The sequence below is a fragment of the Cryptomeria japonica genome, chromosome 9 (genome assembly GCF_030272615.1).
Source record: "Cryptomeria japonica chromosome 9, Sugi_1.0, whole genome shotgun sequence".
Lineage (NCBI taxonomy): Eukaryota > Viridiplantae > Streptophyta > Pinopsida > Cupressales > Cupressaceae > Cryptomeria > Cryptomeria japonica.
In genome coordinates, this window is record NC_081413.1 from 328,755,786 (window position 1) to 328,777,129 (window position 21,344).

Sequence of the window (21,344 nt, forward strand, 5' to 3'; positions counted from 1 at the left end):
ATGGTCTAAGTTTGCAAGGTACACTTCTAAGTTCCTCTATGAATCTATGTACAATATCATCTCCTGTCTTCCCTAATATTACTTGATGTTTTCTTGTCATTTGGAAAATGATTTTTTCTTTGGGAGGCGGTGATGAAGCCAATGCACAATGCCTATTATTATGTATTGATAATATTGGTTATTTGACTGTATTAATTGTTTGTCAACTTCGAGTAGTTATAAGCATTAGTTGGTTGAGGATTGTGTTCCTCTTGGCAATTGTCGAGTCCTTTAAATAGATTATGTATCATCAAAGAAATTAGTATGATCTAGTCAGATTGATTATGATCCATGGTTGATTTTCTTATGTAGTGATTTCATGTGAATAAAGATATATTTTACTCATGTATCAAGTATGCATTGTCATCTCTATTATTAATTCATATATTTATTTTATCATATAGAGCAAGTAAACATTGAATATAATTGCAATGCATAGATACTAGTACATAAGTGAGCTTTGATATGACATGTATTTCTTTTTGTGTGCGGTGCTCTAATGTTTTAATTGGAGCTCATAAATGTAAGCATTAGACAAACATCTTCATTAGAAGTTTTAGTTTTTTCCAAAATTATGAGCAATCTCATACAAACAACTCCTCAAGGACTAGAGGTGGGAAAATGTGTGAAACATTAACTTCATGGCAAACTTCTTGATGTGAAGTGACAAAACAAAAGGTAAAAGGAACAAATGTGGTGTCTTATATACATGATAATTAGCCCTAGAGAGAACACACAGTTCTATTATCGCAAAGCTTTGGGCTATTTAATTCCAAAGTAGTTATGACAAATGAGATTGTTAACAGGCCTAAAATAAGTAAAATTAATCCTAGCATCAAGTGAAACAAACCATAACCTGTGAATTTGCATATTTATCCTCCCAAATTTTCTGCGCTATTTTTTTTATTATTTTTCATGTACTTGGATGTATGGTCACTTTGTATATCTACTGTTTAAAAGCCTCCGTGAATATGTTCCTCACTGAAAATTCAAATGTGGAACTAGAAATAAGAACCCTTGAGCTTCAAAAGGAGTATTTATAACTCAAATGGCGATCCACCCTATGCTAAAAAGTCAGAGACGTTTATTTATCTAGATGCATTGTGCAGAAATATAATTATATCCAATTTATTCTTTTCACTTGTATTATACTGTTTATAAGAGAAACCACATAATAGTGTCTACCACTTCAATTTAAACAGTCCATGGGAGCACATATATAATGAATCCTTTTAAGATTTTATGGATTACTCACCAAAATCTCTTATATTTTATTTTCATTGATTTATAAATCATAAGCAAAAAACATAACAAATGACTATACTTGAATTTAATTTTAAAATTTATCTTCAACATATTATCAACCAAATAGAATGGTGAAATCAAATGAATATATTTATTTGCCACTAGAAAACTCCTGTGCCAGAAATTGCAATGCACATTTTGAATAATTGATCACTCTTCTGTTTCCAATCCTCGACAGCAGTAATGCCGAGCTCAGCACAAGTCTTCTATATTTTAGTGATCTTTATAAATTGAACGCACCTCATGAATTAAAGAATTTGGTGGTCACTTTGGAAAAGCTTTACAGGATTCCCCAAGAATGAAGAGATCAAAATACAAAAATGGCTTCCTCTGTTAGTCATGTTCATGCTTTGCACATATACGTTCTGTTAAGAAAACAAAAAATGTAGCAGCATTTATCAGTTTGACCTTTTGTAAACTGACATTTCATTTACTTATGTTTTTATACATACATCAGTAGTTCATAATGGTAATGCAAATTACATATGTCGGCAACAATCATGACTTTCTAAGCTATTAAATGACAGTTTCAAATGGGACCATCACATTTCAACTATATATAAATAAAAAAGGCAACATTGAGCTGAACCAAGAGAAAGTCAGGCATCCATATACAAGTTCTATAGAGACATCAAATGTCCACAGTCCATACTGATTACCACATCTTGAATTCCACATCTTGTTTCTAGATTCAACTGTGTAAGATAATGGCTCACGGAGTGTGAACCGAAACTTTGATCCAAACAAATCTTACACAGTTGAATCCAGAAACAAGACATGCTAACAAGTTCCATTATCAAAGCCAAGATATGAAAACTGTTCAGTTACTGTGTATTAACACACTCCAAAATGAACTTCAAGATTTCATACACCTGCCACTTGACAGCCTTCATCAGATTCCTGCTACCTATTATAGCAAAAGCTCTCTAGACAGTTTGAGTTAAATATTCTTAGACTGAAGATGTGTTGAAGGATAACTTTTGTTTTTGATCTGATGTTTCCAGGTAGTAGCACAATGCATGGCAACGAATGCTAAGCCAAAATTTTAGTAGACTGAATTTTAATCCATAATGTAAGCATCTGATAGTACTGTGTATTGTAGCTCAGAGCTCAGTCTCCAACATGTCAGGAGATAACTGGGGTAGGAAGTTGGGATTCTCTTAGACTGTAAAATATACATTGCAAACGTAGTTTAAGAAACTGTTCCCAATTATTGGACTCATTCTCCATCCTAATGAAGAAAGCCAAAAGAAACTTTGCAATCTCTGAATAGGCCTTCAAAACCAGCACCATCAAAATTGACCTTGATCCTGCCTTTCTCAGAGGATCCCATCTTGCCGAGGCTCTAATCGATCTTTTTATTACCATTATTATTGTGAGCTTTCTTGTGTTTGTGACACCATTGTTGGCACCTTGAGAGTTCCATTTCCTCTCTATCCTCACACACACTCACACTAAGTGTTGTTCTCCAAAGTGCAAGAATTTAACACTACATAGTTGTGGTTAAATTCTAGATACATGTAGGGTCTATAAGCACACACTCCAATATCTGCTCCTTGACTGGCCGCCTGTGGAAGTCAAACGACCAACCTAGGTGGGCCTGACCACCTTGACAGGCTACTTCGCAGTCACACACCTTCTCTCTATCCCAATACAAGTATTTAAAGACTATCAAAAGCACAGGGATTTTGTGTCATTCCCCCTACTCCATTGTTCTTTCAATATTTTGAACAAAAGAGTTGATTTTAAATGCTGGATCGATGCGGGTGGATGCATGCATCCGTGCGACGGATGCCTGATGGTTTACTCTTCGCACTACCAGCTCTCTATTCCCTAGTCGCATCTCCCATTCCACCTCAAACCCAAGGCTTTCAACCGATATGTATATACACATATATATAAATATATATATATACATGTATATATATATGTATACATGTATATATATCTATACATGTATATACATACATACATATATGTATATATATATATATATATATAAGGATTTCTTTATTGCTGTATGTTTCTAGTTTCACTTGGTACTACGCACTTTGTGTCTTTGCCTTTCTGTTCCCAAACCACATCAGATTCTAGAGATAAGTTTGAGTTTTGCACTGTTTTCAAATGACGACATTTACATTGGATGACAGTGCAATGTGCTAGCATTCGGCTAGAGCTGTCCAAATTGGTACATGGTTACTTACCACTTCTTATTTACTGTTTTGTGTCTGGTTTTCATTTTTTGCTTCTAATTCCAGTTATTTCCATTTTTCATTCCCAACTCTCTTGTATAAACCTAGTTTAAATAGGGAAAAAAATCTAGATAAGACTAAAATAGTTTACTGTTCTTCATCATAAATAGCTAGAACCAAAAAAAAAGAGAAATCGTTTCTTTGGTCTTATCTAGCATAAAGTAGGTTAGTTGATAACTTAGCCACATCTAGGCATATTCCACCTTTTCCCCTTTTTACACTTTCATTTTAATTCCTATGCAAGGATTTTCATCATGGTCCAATGTGGGGTTAAATTCTTTGATATAGTATACTTTCTTTTAACCAATTTGCTTTGTCCACATGGCGGTCCTCAATTATTCCTTTACATACTTTTAATTTCCTTACAAGTGTCTGGGCAGTCCTGCATATTAAGGTCTCATTAACATATCCACTTGTCATTCAATTTCATCCACATGTTCTTCTTTCTGCTTAGCGCTTCCTCAATAACCAGCCTAGGCCAACAAAGATTATCCATAGTTTGAGTCTTTTTTAGGTGGATTAACATTTGGACCATCATTGATGCTTCCAAAGGAAAAGTACATATTTCAGCTAAGAAAATCTAGTATGAAACTTAAGTTCTAGTTTTGAGGTTGTTCATGGTTAATTGTTTCTGAATTCTTTCCACATGCCTCCATTTCTGATCTAACATACTGCTGCCCCAACTTTTACAATCATACAATTCTCTTAGTTTTCCATTCACATAGTTCTGCACTGTTGCATCTATTTTGTAATGTGTATAAAGATTTCCACCCCCCTTATGTTCTTTTTTCTCTACATGTTTCCCAACTGAGCTTCTTGTGAAAATCAAGTCTGAGGTACTTGTATTCTTCTACATTTTCCAGCAGGCTACCTTAAAATAAAAGTTAATTTGTAAAGAGGTCAAATTTTAAGGAATGAATGATATAAGAAGGGATTGTCAATTTTTTTTAAAGAATGCATTATATATATTAAAAGGAGGGTCAAGTCTTTTAAAGGAGTCTTTTGCATGAAAAAGATTTGTATCAGGTCCATTAAAGTTGAAAAAAAAAATTTAAAACAATAAGTTCAAAAAAGGAGTCGTAATTTTTAAAATTAGAAGGGCATATAGATTTTGCACACAAGGAAAACATTTTTCATATGCAATTAAGAAGTGAAAAAAAGGGCATTGGAACATGAATTTGGACAAAACAATATACTGTAAAATTTTGCATTAGTTAAATTGTAATTATGCAGAACGTATCATTTTGGTCAATATGAGGTGAAAATTTTCTCTTTGCAAAAGGTGTACTTGCTTTTTAACAAAATCACACACAGCTATAAACCAAAGTTGCATGGACACGGATACGGTATCGGACACGGATACAGTATCGGATATGGATACGGCTATTTTTTAAAACCCCCATTATGTATACGGCTGGATACGTCATTCATAAAAAACATATACACATATATTTAACACAATTTTCTAAGTTATTCGAGGAGACTTTCATTACTTCAAAAGCAATATAGACACATAATTGCTACATAAATAATGATAAGTTGATTTGACATTTTACAATCTGCAAAAACAGTAGAGTTGCATTGGAAGATAACGCAAAAAATGGGTCACTGAAATAGGAAAACATTTCATTTGTCTTTCTCATTTGGTGTAGGCTTTGCTAATATCAATTTTTTTTTTAAATGCATGAATGAAGTTTTTAAAAATTAAATTTAGGAAGATTTACGTCAATTTTTAAAAAAAAATCAAATCACATTAGTATCTAGCATGGTTGGAAATCAAGGATTTTTGGGCATGCGTAGGTACAATATTCAACGTGTATCCGAACTTTATTGGATACGTATCCGTTTCGAAAACGGGAACGAATACGGGGATATGCGTTCCCAGGGAGGGACAAAGGAGTTTCCGGCAACTCTGCTATAAACATAGTGCATTGTATTAGTGGTTCTTGTGAATTGCATTTATGGGTGATGTTGCCTTGAACTATTCTATTAAATGTCTAAGATAGTTGCAATGGCATCTATGACATCGACCCTATTAACCATCAAGAAATTACAAAGACATTTTTTTGTTCTCATTTCATCACCCTTCCTAAAGATATACCCTTTTAAGATACTCTAAAGGAGGAAACTACTGTACATAAAAAAAAAACGTCTTTGTGTCCACTAAATAATCCATTTTCTTGTTTGAAACAAACAAAGGGAAGAAAGTAAGTGATGGATTAAAGATGAAAGGCACTACATTTTACTTTTGCTTGCTTTCTTCTAGTTGGAATATCCCTCGAGCTGACAAAGGGAAACTTCCTATAAGCGGAAAAGCATATGTTTGAATAATATATTCGCAATTCATGTCATTTTTATTTCCCCAGTTAACACCAACCACAAGTTGGCATCCAATCCAACATTTTTGGGGGGGGTCTAAGGTCCATTGATGCTATCCATCTTTAGCGCAAATAATATCTTCACCAAGTACATTAAACATTTTAATTTTCATATACCAATGCCTCGTAAAAGTTTGTCTTAGTAACCTCATTATTCTGAAAAAGTCTTGACCTCACTAGAAGTTTCAGTATGCAATAACTATATGATATATAATGAATTGATAAGATGCAAAAAGTGGTTAATCCTTTCTGATAATTAAGGTGGTTGATTTCCTATCTAAGAACTAAATTATGGTTAGTCAAGCAAGAAAGTTCATTGCCCATAACTAAAGATGCAAAGATGAACTTTATGACAGCATAGAAGCCATTCAAATTGGCAAGAAATATAGGCCTATTTAATGAATTTCACCAGTTACTATTTTCCAATAAGAAAAATGAACAAACCAAGCTATACAGATAACATAAAGCACAAATGATTTTTCTGTCATGGAAGAAAAACATACTTAGATATTCATAAGCTAATATCATAGATGTGCCCCATGCAGACATACTAAAAAAACGGGGACCAATTCCTCGATAGAAACCCTTCCATCCATCCTCGTCCATTAGCCTTTTAATTGTCCGTTTAACGGATGGTTTGCTTTCAGTGTCCAGAACCTGGTCAAGTAAACCAAGTACTTCAAATTCAGTGCTACTGATCTTTCATAACCAACTTGTTTATTTAAGATATGCATTGGAATTTATCAAAAAGTCAATAGACATTTCATAAATGTTATATATAATACATTATTTGAACAGTTGTTGCAATGAAACTAACATACAAAAAAAATCAATGTATTCAAAAGAATTTTGAATATAGAAAGACATGTAATTGAAGAAACATTGACTGATTTGCAATTCTAGATATCTGTTGGCGATATGCCTCTTTCATAATCTCGATAAAATGTAGCATGGAAAAAACTCATTCGTCATAATACTTTCTACTAGGGCTTGATTTTTTCACATTCCAAGGCAACAACTCTACTTAGGGCAAATAACAGCAAGAGCTGCATGGTCTGCATCCTCTAATTTAATCATAAACATGAAAAAAATTCTTTATTCCAAAAAATTAAAGCTTCAAATACAATGTAGGTATCATTTTGTACAAACATGTGTTTTTTAGGTTATTACAAATGAAGTTTGAGAAATATTTAAGATCTAAAAGTGGATCTTACAAATTTGTAGAACAAACTACTCCCATAAGGATTCTTTGCATCTCCATTCACAATTAGCAACATAAACTTATCATCAGGAACACGCAGTAAAATGAGAAAATTGAGCAGTCATCAAGCAACCAAATCACAAATGCAAAGCAAATCATTCTATGGGCTTTATATTCTACATGATAAGGTTTTGTTATGTACCCAGCATTCTTGAGTAGACATTGTGCTGTACTTGAGTAAGATAATAATCAATTAGCATGTGTTCCAACTGCATATGCTTGTATGGGCATATTTGGACTAGTCATGTTTAGGACGGCATATTTTGGACTGGTCATGTTCAAAACTATTTACTGTGACTAGTAAGAGTGGTAGTCATCTGGTGGTTTTACAACCAGCACATCCTCTTAAGTGTCTTTCTTTATAAATTAAGTCCAGCAACATGTTTTGGTAGTTTTCTCTCACACCATCCGTAGCTGTCAACATTGTTCTACTTTGGAGAATCTATATATCATACATGTTATGCTAATGTTAGCTATACGAATGAAGTGCCAAGTCATATTTCCAGTCTTGTGTAAATTTCTTTCTTCCTTGCTATAAAGTTAAACATTATATTTCTGTAACATATTTTGGCATCAATTCCAATCTGGATCAAAAGCATCAACTACATTGACAAACGAATTTCTTGAAATAAAAAGACAAAGGAGATGGAGTTTTAAGTGTTACTAAGAGAATCTTTAATGGGCAAAGAATTGAAGCACCTCAAACAAATCAAGGGACATGACTTGTTGGCCAAAGACTGACAATTCCTTTGGACCATTCAATTTGTTGGTGTTATAATTTCTCATTTTCGTTACAGCACAGAACAAAATAATAGGTGATTTAAATTACTCTAAGAGTCTAATATCTAAGACAAACAAGTCCATTAATATGAACAACATACAATCTATTATTCAGGGTTTTGCATAAGGATAAAATAAATAAATAAAACAAATCAATAGAGAAGACTTGTTGGCCAAACACTTAAATTCCTTTGAAACATTCATTTTGTTGGTGTTTAAATTTGTGACTTTTGTGACAACACAAAACAAAATAATAAGTGATTTAATATACTCTAAAATCTTAAGTTATAAGAATCGAGGCTGTAGGGCCGGGTCCGAATGCGAGCTGGCTCCGACCATAGGTTCTCCACCAGTTCAGCCCCGTTGGAAACTAGTAAATCCAAAAAAACAGCATTGTTTTTTTTTAAAAAGCTTTATCATGGCTTCCGTCTCCACCTGTCCTTCGTCTGTCTTCTGTCTCCGTCTTCACACATACAATTCTATATTATTTCTATTTTAGTGACTTGACAAAGTTTCTTATTTTTATTTTTATTTTCCTTTTTCATATAAGATTTATTTTATTTATACTTTATGTTTAAAATCATTCGATTTGGTGATTTTTTTAATTTAATATGTTAAAATTTAATATTTAATATTTTAAAATATTTAAATTAAATTAATACTATAAATTATATATAATATTTTAAATTAAAGTTTTGAACATATTTTATTATTTATTTTGTTTTATGTTTAACTTTATTAAATATTGAAACACACACACACACACATATTATTATATTATTATATACACACAAACGTACCCGTACCCAAACCCAAGGAAAAACAATTGCCATACCTGCAAATCCAAATCCGTAATCATACCCACACCCATACCTGAATCGGCAACTTACCTAAAATCTAAAACAAAAACAAGTCCACTAATATGAACAATATACATTCTATTATTTGAGGCTTTGCATAAGGATAAAATAAATAAGAAAACTTGACCTATCTATAGTATAATGGACCAAAATTTTGCAAATTTTACAAGTGTTGGTGCACAGGCATTTTGTTTAACAGTTTGCACTGTTCTGTCTTTTGTTTCAACCTGTTTTTGAAAGATATTCCAAATAAACATCATGACATCAACTTTCCAACTTCACTTATTGCTATCAATTCAATCCATACAAAATTATTGCACAAAATATTCAACAGAGAATTCTTATATGTTGCTGATACAGAATAGTTCTTTCCTCATAAATTACATACAACAAATACCTTCAATTAGAGACTCAACATTAATATGTCAATATGCTGACCTGGGCATGGAAAAGTCAAAACTCTAATCAAACTTCACTTTGGCCCATCCTTATAGCACGACACCCATAAAATGTACGGCAGCCCCAAATAAGGCTGCAACTCCTCTTAAAGAGGCTGTGTTGACAAGCATTAACTCCTCTATATGCTGCACCCTCCCATTTACTCCTGCGTTGGATTTTAGAAAGCCTTGAAAGGCTTTGGCAGGTTCCAAGTGGGCTTTTGAGATTTTCAAACCCTACGTATGACCTTGACAACCTCCCAAAGTGTTGCATTGGATTTTCCTAAAAGCTTTTAAGCCCTTCACAAAAGCTTCGAACCACTCTTACTCACTTAGGAAGTGGTACGGCCACTTGAGAGTTAAGTATGGGGTACGGTTGGGTAAGGGTCCCAACAGATAAATATAAACATATTATTTTATCTCTATCTTTCATTGCACATGTAGAACACACAAATACACTGAGAAGGGGGGGTTGAATCAGTGTATACGAAAACCACTTTTCAAACTCCACAAGAAAATAAACATATAATGCAAAAGAATGAAAAGATCAATAGCACATCACACAACACCAGAATATACGTGGAAAACCCAAGATGGGAAAAACCATGGTGTGAAAAAGGCTGCTTGGAGCTACTATCCAAATCCAGCCTCACAAATGTTTCAAATGATTACAATGAGTTTGAAGGCACCAACCTTCAGGAGACCAATCCACCAGATTTTATGGAAACCAATCCCTTTACAATCTTTGGATTTGAAGGCACCAACCTTAGTAGTTCTGCTCTGCTTCTTCAGAAAATTGGTTCACTCTCGTTCAACTCTACAACTCTTTCTTCTCCTCGGTCCAGCACAACTTTGCAACTCTCTCTTCTTCTCTGTCCTGCATACAACAACTTCAACTTGGTTGGTCGACATCTTTATATATTTTGCATTCACCTCCATAAGGTCGGCCAGATCATAGATCATCACAAATGATTTGCATCAATTTTACAAACCATGATCCATACAATTTTCTATGCTGCGTTAGAATCGTCCATTAAGTCAGTTTGCATATAGTTCTTATCATTTGCAATTTGAAACCATTGAAAATATAATTTAACAATTGGCAATACAAGTTCCCCGAATCTCTATTAACATGCCAACATGAATTCTTTAAAAACTTTAAATCTAGACCGTTGATCTGCAAGATTTGACCAAGAAGACTTGGTCAATGCTGCCACTGTGGCGGTTCCACGCGCCACATCATCAACCACGTCAACCTTTCACTTTATCTCCTTTATCACTATATTGCAAAGTGCCCAGTGCTCAACATGGTCAAGTATGCGAAACAAAGATAACTTTCCTTGTTATCGCTATATCGCAAGGCTTTGGTCAACTCTGTGTGTTGACCAGCGAAATAGTGAAAACACCTTTCTCTTCTCCCCACAAACTTATTCATTGCTATATCGCAGATGATCTAGCTGTGGTGGGGTCCATGTTCGCAAGATAGTGATCTCACTTGTCTTCGTTGTATCGCAGATGACTTATCTGAAGTGGGCGCAGATGACTTATCTGAAGTGGGGTTCATGCTCGCGAAATAGCGAAAAACCTTCTAACTTTACCCCGCAGACCTCTTTGTCGCAATATCACAAGTAACTTATTTGTCGAGGAATGCATACTTGCGAAATGGCAAAATCGCAGTTTCGCAGCTTGGCCAACGTGGTTGCAAAATGGCGAAAACCATTTCCTTTGTCGCAGTTTCGCAGCAAGCTTGATCAATGCAATGTGTTCACCTACAAAATTGAGAAAAGACTTTCTTCTCACTTTGCAAGTGGATGTTGACATCAATGGCAATCCAATGCCAACAACAGACACTGTGCATAATCTCTAGCAAATATCACTTTGCAAACACAACACTTATATTTTCTGATTCTTTCACCATTCACACACACCACTAACAAAAATTTATTATTTTCCTACAGATCTCAATAAATTTGTACCTAAGAATCCTTCTTCCACAGGGACGTCTCCCTGAAAAAGGAGTTTCCGAGATGGGGATGTCTCCAAGATGTGGGGACGCCTGGGAAACGTCCCCCTGCCATCCCTCAATCGCCACAAAGTTTCCTCCGTCGTCTCCGAGACAATTTGTCACGAGGGGAACGTTTCTCAAGAGTTTCTTGCATCAGAAATGCCAAAGGGAACTCAAGAACATCCTCGAGACTCCCATACATCCCTTGAAACCCTAGGGGACGTGATTAAGATTCCCATAATGAAAAGAAATGTTTTTTTTTGTTTTTTTTTAAAGAAAAAAAGATCACTTCAAAGGCCTAACCCTAACCCTAACTCAAGCCAGCACAAATTAATGATGATACTACACAAATAGGGCTGGTTGGTATTGATATAGATTAGCTTGAGCATGTGGGGTCTAGCAGTTCTAATGATGAGGAAATTGGCGAGGAGCTTGGAGTTAGGGATGATTAGAGGCATCAGGCCATTGACTCATGAGTCATTAGTATTACTATCTAGTATTTACTATTTTATTTTTGAAGTTTAAAGTTTGAACATTGTTGATTGTAATCATGAATCATCATTATGATATTTTGAAAATTCTTATTTCAATGTTGATATTTTGATTTCAATATTCAAAACTACTACTAGTTAAATGTTTTTGATATTAATAAGCAACAAAACAAGGGTGATGTCCCTATAAACAACAGCCCAAAGGGCGTAAAGTTCAATAGTAACAGTAGCAGCAAATTAACAACTAACTAACATCAAAAACTAACCATCAGTAGCATCACAAAAAAGAAAGTTTTATCTCTAGAACCCTTGTCCAGTAAGCTATCTAAGCTACTTAAAGTCTTAGTAAAAGGCCACCTACGGCCATAAAAAGCATTAACAGTATCTAAACTACTACGATAATATAAACCATAAGAAGTATCTAAACTATTAAAAGCTACAAAACCCAGGGACGCGTCCCCTACCTGAAAACCCCCGTCCTAGTCCCGGGGACGTTTCGGGGACTTGGGGACGGCCAGGGGACGTCCCCCCCCCCCGTCCCCAAATTGTCAGAATTTTGAGGGGACGTCCCCGAAACGGGGGGGACGGCTGGGGACGGATTGGGGACGGCTAGACATCTGCCACATCTAGAGCTAGGGAAAAAAAAAAATTTTAAAGTCGTATTTTCAATTTTTTTTTAATTTTTCTAACATGGGCCCTCTATATTGAAAAAATTTAAAAAATGACTATCAATTTTTTTATTATTGAATTTGAATAGTTATGAAATCAAAATACGACTATCTATATTTTATTATTTTTCTAACATGGGCCCTCTATCAAAAATTAAAAGGCAACATTAAATTTATTAATTCATATCAAATATTTATAATTTTAAATTAATTCATATTATAAATTTTAAAATTTATAAATAGAAAATAAATTAAATAATAAAATATTAAATAATAAATATTATACTTTGCTTTTTAGTATTTACTTAGTACTATTTTGATTTCCATATCGCAATTGACAATGAAACAATATGGCAGCAGTGTGGCCTTTGGGCATTTTGTATGTTATTTCTTTAATATCTATTATGATATGCATATTGACAATGTGAATGAATTGAAATTCTGAATTATGAGTGCATATTGAGTATTGAGTCTATTGATAATGTTGTATGTTCGATGTTTGCATTCTAAAATGTTTTCATAGTATCATACACATGCTATATCCATGTTTTCATATGAATATAATGTATAGATGCATGCTTTATCCATGTTTTCATATGAACATTTAGAATTTTCCTATATATTTTAAATTTTCCCTATATTTTATATAGCCGTCCCCTTTGCCGTCCCCCCCCCGTCCCCAAATTTGGCAAAAAAAATTGCTTTCCCGAAAACTCATCCCCCCGTCCAAAAAACTTGGGGTAACATAGATTAAAAGTCTTGGCATAGGGCCCACTTAGGCCCATAAACAGCATTAACAGCAAAAACTAAAGAGAATTTATCCCTGGAAAACATCCTTGAATTTGCAGCCAGCTTGGTGGAGAACATTGGACCAATCTTCAGTGAGGAACTTAAAGAATTCCTTGTAATTTCCTTCATCTTTCTCATCAGTTCCCAGGATCTTTTTCTGCAATAGGCACAAGGAGGTGGCAGAGTTGTGCATGACCCTCAAGCTGAACCGAGAGACACTCTCAATCTTTCTTTCAGGTTTAGTAACCCTGGCTTTGACCTTTTCCAGCTCATTAGCATTAGTATTGCATTCAAAACAGGTCCCTTATATCTTGGGTTTATTCATCTCCTCTTCTTCTGGTATCATATCATCAGTGAGATCAATTGGCCCCTTTTTTATACCATCAAAAATATGGGTGGAGTTGTCTTCAATCCCAGAGCTTTCCCTTTCCTCCTCCTCCTTCCCGCCTTTGTCGGCATCCCCACTTTTTCTTTCCTCCTCATCCTCACTACCCTACTCTTCCTCTTCCTTAGTCTCATAATCCACCAAGTTCTTCAATTTTCCTTTCTTAGCAAAGTGAGTAGCCAATCTATATGACCTCCTAGGGGTATTATCATTTTTACCAATATCATCCCCCGCTTCCTCCTCCTCGATAACCACCTCTTGGATTGTTAATTTGGCCTTTTTAGCAAGGGGGCGGGTTTTTTCCCTTTCTTCTTGCTATAGCTGGGAAGCAAGGCTTTGCATTTAGCGTCCCTAGGTTCATTTTCAGTCACCGAGGGTGTGGGGGATTCAAGAGACCCAAGACAAGAGGCAATTTTAAGAGTACCCAGAAACCGGAAGCACTTTTTCATGCTACGGCTAGGGTAATCCAAAATGTTGGCCAAGGGAGGGGTAGCAAGATGCAGGACTTCTTGCACAATAATTTGTTTGGGAGGGCACAAGGCAAGGTGGAAATGGTAGAGGCGGAAAATAAGGCCTTGGTGGAGCAGGATGGGTTTTTCCCATGGTTTTTATATTTCTCAACCACTTCATTCACAGAAATTTCCAAGGAATTGAAGAGAAAAAAAGGAAAAGAAATAAGACTTCGATTCCTAAAATGGTTAAGCAAGGGCACATGGTAAAAATAAAACACTTTAAACCTGCCCTCCAAAGTGAAATATTTCATTATCATGAGGCATACGTGGTTCCATGGGAATGTCAATTTCTCTCCATCAAAGCCACCATGCAGCTTGACACGACTCTCATTCGCCCTAAAGAACTGGTTTAGGCTCTCATTATCGGAAACGTGGCTTGTCTTCTTCCATTTTCGGCCCGTGGTTGGCAAACCCATCGCTTGCGCAATAACCTCTTCATTCACTTCAAAAGAGATTCCACCCACCATTACCCTTCTCTCCATCCACGAGGTTGCGAACTACACGGAGAGGCCCTCATCATAACCATTGATGCTCTCTATGAATCGCGACACTCCTCCATAGCATATATGCTAGACTGTGGCATCTTTTTTAAATTCTTCATATTTTGCTCGACTCCATTTGAACCCTGTCCCCACCCATTCTATCAAACTCAACAACAGTCACAGATAGCCCCACAAAGATTTTTGTTTTACCACAATTCGTAGTGAAAAGTAAAGTCAGCACAGATAACCAGGTAAAAAGGATTAAATTATTATTATGCGTACCAACTTTGTCCTTATTACTCCTTGTTCGTCTCATAAAAGCCCACTTGTGTGGACAACACCTTCCATTACAAGTAATAAAGAAGATCCAAATTTCCAAATCTTTCGTTAGCTTTCCCCATTTAAAAATGCTTAGAATTTTTTTCCTTTTCATCCCATCATGACGCCATCTCATCCATAGGACACCCTTCAAAGCATTCACGTGGCACCTGCCACCCCAAATGTGCCACCTCACCTTACTACACAATGACCCCTCCACATAAGTGTACCATCTCCCAATCCCTTTCTACCTAGTCATTTTTTTCATACTCCTATCTTTGATACACTTTTCCCACCTTTGTTTTTCTGAAGTGTTGTCAATTTTGCACCTGTTCAACAACAATAATATGTAGAACAAGGCAAGCCATAGCCATAGGTTTTTATCCCCATTCCTATTATTCTTTACTTTATTCTCTCCCTTTAAGAGAGTTCTCACATGCAATGAAATACAATCAATATTTCTCCAACATCTGATGCCCTCAATTTCAATAACCACAACTGCCATTGCGTCAACAACCATATTACCTTCCCAGTAGGAATGATCAATAACAATCAAATCCAACCCTAGAAGGAGTTTCCAAAATATCCCCTATAATTCCTTCTATACACCAATTGATTTTGGCTAGGCCTTTACAAACTTCAACTATCAGCTTTGATCCCCTTCAATAGCTAAAGCCTTAACACCAAGTGAAAGAGCAAATTTAATTCCCCACAATAGGGCCATCCCCTATTAGTATATCCATTCATATTACCAGCAAATGCAGCAATCATATCTCCATTGGTAGATCAAATGACACCACCCGCAGCAGCCTTTTCCTTTCTTGCAGCTCCATCAAAGTTTAGCTTATACTAGCCTGGGTTTGGTGGTTTCCACCTGGTGTTCTTCCTTGCCAATCTTTTGGAACTATCAAACCTGGCATAAGCACTAGGTAATTCCTAGTTTCTCGCCATCTTATTATCAAAAGAAGTGGGGGGATAGGATGGACACTTCCAGGTGTACTAGTTACAATGTTAATAGCTTAATTATTAATAATAAGTTCCTAGCTTAAATCTTAATGTTCAAAGTTCAACACAATCATTGCAATGTGTGTATAAATTTTTTATGACTAATTTTTCTAGTACTATATGTACTTCAACATTTCTCCTCCGCCATCCCCTTGTCGCCATCCCCCCATCGTCCCCAAACTTAGGCCCCAAGTACCCCCATCCCCTCGTCCCCCCATCTCTACATGAAGAAACTCCATGAAACATAGCTAAGAATCTAAAGCTGACAATTGTAAATAAAATCTTTGCTTCTTCACTTTACCACAATTATGAATCTTGAGTGAATTCACCATAGATTTAACTAACCAAAAATCTTTCATCTTCAAAGCCAAATACTTTGTAATGTCCCCACTTCGAAATAAAATTTAACGATAAATATTAATACTAAAATCAAAATTCCAAAGAAAAAAATAAAATTAAAATGAAAATATAAAAGAATATAATTAAATATAATTAATATTTAATTAATATTCACTTAAGTTAATTAATGGTCAGAAGACATGGAATGAAAAGTTGTGACTTCCTCAAACATAAGATATAAAAGGGAGAAAAGAACTTCATTTGAGAGGGGGATAATTTGGGGAATCAGAAGTGCAGATCTGATTTAAATAAGAAGTGCAAATCTGATCTTAAAAGGTTGTGTCCCTTTCAAAAGGCAGATATAATGAATAGTTGCACTCTTTCAAAGGGTGCTAATGGTGGAAAAGGTGTGTCTCTTGCCAAAGGGCATACATGATGAAGAGATGTGATCTCTCCCTCACATTGAGAGGTGTAAAGGAAAGGAATCAAAAGCATCCAGTGACATCACCATTGAATCATATCAGGAGATTAAATTCAGTCAGCAACAGTTCCAATCAAGAGAAAGGAAAGAGATCTGAATTACTCGTAAGATCTATGCTATGCTTTAAGCATTAGTATTCTGAAATTAATCATTAGATACGCAATAGATTTAAAGGGGAATTCCAATCACAAGAAGAAGGATAAGGATGGAAGTGATGAAAGAGAACGATGATGGAAGTGATGAAAGAGAACGGTGATAGGATACTTCACTAGGTAGACCACCTCACGGTAGTTGACCAATAGTCCCATGAGGCCAAGGGAGCTTTGTCTTTCACTCTGCTCTTGGGCCCAGGGTAGAGGATCTCTTGGACACTTTATCATTCCTTCTTACTCCCACTCTCTTATGGTTGAGTTTTGATAAGGAATTAGGCATAACTATGGTTAAGTTAATGTTCCTAACCCTAGGTATGGAGAATTTATGTTTAAGTATCCTTTTTCGAAGATTTATATTATGGTTTATATACATTTCGATGGTTTCCTAACCCATTGCGGGATCTCAATCAAGTACACATCTTGTTCCATTTGTAGTTTCACTTGGAGATGGTGATTTAGGGCAAGAACTAGGGTTTTTACAAAAAGAGGACATTACAATGCTATTAGAGCTTTGATACTGCCATCTTGCAGGGTAAACATGAATCGAGTCAATAAGAAGAAATCTAATAATACATGTATGCTTCATGTTTGCATATATCCATGTGTATGCTCCGTGTTTTTATGTGTATGCTTCATGTTTGGTTCATGCCTGGTATGTTTTCAAAATGTTTATTCCATGTGTGTTTCCAAAGCCATTTCATACGGGAATCATTTTGAACACTCCATGATCATTGCTTGAGTACAAGCAATCTTGTGTGGGGCGGACTGTAATGTCCCCACTTTCAAATAAAATTTAATGGTAAATATTTAATAATAAAATTAAAATTTAAAATAATAAAAATAAAATTAAAATGAAAATATAAAAGAATATAATTAAATGTAATTAAAATTTAATTAAGTTGATTAATGGTCAAAAGACATGGAATGAAAAGTTGTGACTCCCTCAAACATGAGATATAAAAGGGAGAAGAGAACCATCATTTGAGAGGGAGATAATTTGGGGAATCAGTAGTGCAGATCTGATTTAAATAAAGTGCAGATCTGATTTAAATAAGTGCAAATCTGATCTTGAAAGGTCGTTTCCCTTTAAAAGGGCAAATATAATGAAGAGTTGCACCCTTTCAAAGGATGCTAATGGTGGAAAGGGTGTGTCTCTTGCCAAAGGGCATACATGATGAAGAGGTGTGACCTCTCCCTCACATTGAGAGATATAAAGGAAAGGAATCAAAAGCATCCACTGACATCACCATCGAATCAAAGCAGGAGATTAAATTCAATCGGCAACAATTCCAATCAAGAGAAAGGAAAGAGGTCCTAATTACTTGTAAGATCTATGATATGCTTTAAGCATGAGTATTCCGAAATTTATCATTAGATACATAGGAGTTAAGAATAACAACAACTAGAATTAACAATGCTAGTTAATGACTCGGTTATCTTAGAAACTTATAACTATGTTAACTAGTCATAAATGTACATAATGTATTCATGGTATCCTTTACTCATAGTAAATATTTAATACCTGTTGTGACCTTTTCCACACATCGCCCCATTGCAAATGGGGACCCTCTCTTTTCCTGCTTTCTAGGAATTTGTTAGTGTCCTGTGACCTTTTGCTGTAGTTTCACCAAGCCTTGTCCAGTTCAAAGCATTTCAGGCCCTGACGATTGAAAGTTATTTTTTGCAAATTATGTGATTCCGAAGTGTGAACACCACCAGAATGCTTAGAGAGGCCAAAGGGCAAAGATCGCAATTAATTTGGACGAATTTGGACAACTTTCTATTTTTAGAAAGTTTGCTTTTTTGCTTTTTTCCTATTTTTTAGGAAGTTTCGTTTTTGGCACTTTTAGCCCGATCCCCGGTATGGCTATTTTTAGAAAGTTTTTCCTATTTTTTAAGGATGTCTGCTTTTTGCTTTTTCGGGATGCAAACCTAGGGTTTACACTTGCACCACTAACCAACTTCGACCGGAATTCGAAAATTCCAAGTTTTGACCTAAAAAAGTTGAATCCCTAGATTTTAGGCTTTTTCCTTTTTCCGGGATGCAAATCTAGGGTTTACACTTGCACCATCGACCAGCTTCGACTAGAATTCGAAAATTCCAAGTTTTGACCTAAAAAGCTAAAATCCCTAGATTTTAGGCTTTTTGCTTTTTCAGATGATCCACCTAAGTACGGATTTCAAATTTCAAGTTAATCCGATTAAATTAGATTAAACTGTGAAATTTTGAAATTTCTTTCAAAATTCTTCTAAGTCTGGCTAACAAGGGTTTTGAAGTGTTTCTCCAGGTTCAAACCCCATCATGAAGGGTGAAGAGATCATGTGGGTGCTGAGGTTAAAGTCCGCCATGCTAATGGAGGTCATGTGGGCGCCTTGTCTAAAGTCCGCCATGAGTTTGGAGGTCACGTAGGAGGCTACTCCAAAGTCCGCCCCACCTAAAGAGGTCATGGAAGAGCATGGGTTAAAGTCCGCCCCACCTAAAGAGGTCATGGAAGAGCATGGGTTAAAGTCCGCCCACCTTAGGGGACCATGAGGGAGCAACCTCCAAAGTCCGCCCCACCTTAGGAGATCATGTGGGTGCAAGGGTCAAAGTCCGCCCAGCCATGAAGAGGCAATAAAGAGGCCAAGGTAAAGTCCGCCCAGCCATGAAGAAGTCATGAAGGAGGTGAGCTTGAAGTCCGCCCAAGGGAGATGGAGGTTATGTGGGGGCTAAGCTTAAAGTCCGCCCAAGTCTATAGAGGTCACATGGGTGCTAAGGTCAGAGTCCACAGGGAAACCTTGCTAGAAGTCCGCCCAAGATGCTAAGTAAAGGAAGAAGAAGACCATGAAGAGGCCAACCTAAAGTCCGCCCAAGGTTGAGAGGCCACGAAGGAGGACTCAACAAAGTCCGCCCACCTTAGGAGACCATGGAGGTGCAAGACTTAAAGTCCACCCAAGGCATAAAAGGGGCCATGAAGGAGGTAACTCCAAAGTCCGCCCAGCCATGAAGGAAGCCATGAAGGAGTCAACATCAAAGTCCGCCATACCTAGAGAGGTTGGCTAAATTCGCCAAAATTTGAAAAGGATGGAAGTAAAATTTTAAAAAAATAAAAATCAACCTACACATGGAAGGTCAAACAAAGTCAACATGATGTCACAAAATCCACAGAGATTTCAAAATTAAATTCAAAATGAAGTAATATCTAAATAAAATAAAATAAAAATCCTCAAAATAAATCCAAAATGGAATGTTTTTTTTGAGAATATTGAGGGAATATTAAAAATTTATTAAGATATTAATTCAAAATGGAAAGTTTTTTGGAAAGGGAATATTGGAGGATTAATGAATATCTTCAAACTTAAATTAAAATGGAAAGTTTTTTTAGAATTAGAAGTATGAGTTGGGTGATTTTAGGGGTTTTTCTTAAAACTTGTCTACAAATACTTCATTATCAAATTCATTATTACACCAAGAAGTTCAAAATTACTAAGGAGAGCTTAGTAAAATACTTTCAGTTTGGAGTTCATCTGGAGGAAATTCTAGATATTGCCGGAAGTCGGATAAATATTTTGGCAGAAGGCTTATAGATTTCTTGAGAAAGGCATCTTTTCTGAATTTTCTCAATATTTTGGAGAAAAGCCTAGCCAAGTCAAAGGTAAAATTCAAATTGTGAATTTTCTGGATATTTTTCTAGAATTTAATAAATGATTTTGGAGAAAGAAAATTCAACTTTTTTGGCTAAGTATAAAAAAATTTCGAAAGTTTTTAACACTTGATGAGGACTTCAACCAGCTTCAAGGCTGAGGGTCTGGAGGTGAAAATTCAACTTTTTTTGGCTAAGTATAAAATTTTTTTGAAAGTTTTGACACTTGATGAGGACTTCAACCAGCTTCAAGGCTGAGGGTCTGGAGGTGAAATTCAACTTTGGTGGCTAAGTAATGAGAGTAAAAAAAAAAAAGGAAAATTTTCCAACACTTAGCCATTTCGAGGCCCCGTTATTTTTTTTCAAAATTCTGCAGAATTTTTTCTAACTTAAAGTTTTTATCATTCATCTGCAGGTCTTGAGCGCCATGAAGTTCCAAGCAGATAAAGATGCTCCTCCTGAGTCAAGGATGACTTCCAAGTGGAAGAACATCAGCGACACCAGCCTCGGACATATCAATCTGAGGGAGTGTAAGAAGCAAATGTTTGGTCTGGACAACCTTGTGCCTACCACCATTGCGTGAAAGATGATGAGGAGTGGTATCGTGCACGCTGCCGGTTTCCTCCCCACCATGCAGTGCAATGAACTAGTAGTTGAGTGTGCCAAACACTACAACCCCATCAGTAAGGATATTGTTGCACCTGATGGAAGAGTGTTGGCAAATGTCAGCGATGAGGCCATCAGAGAGGCCTTCAGGATCCCTGAGTACCACAACACAGTAT

General features: G+C 35.9%; 1 protein-coding gene across 3 annotated transcripts in view; it reads right to left on the bottom strand.

The window, feature by feature from the left end:
• Nucleotides 1–1,286: 1,286 nt before the first annotated feature.
• LOC131029743 (uncharacterized) overlaps nucleotides 1,287–21,344 on the bottom strand; it is a 145,335-nt gene continuing 125,277 nt past the window's right edge. The window contains exons 5-6 of one of the 3 annotated variants that reach the window (XM_057960385.2): nucleotides 6,478–6,631; nucleotides 1,287–1,709 (exon numbers count right to left, since the gene is read on the bottom strand). In XM_057960385.2, the coding sequence (XP_057816368.1) occupies nucleotides 1,678–1,709; nucleotides 6,478–6,631 (186 nt within the window). In that variant the 3' untranslated portion in view covers nucleotides 1,287–1,677. Of the gene's footprint in view, nucleotides 1,710–6,477; nucleotides 6,632–21,344 lie in introns of those variants that run through there. The other 2 variants (XR_009102818.2, XR_009102817.2) reach the window with 2 other exon arrangements.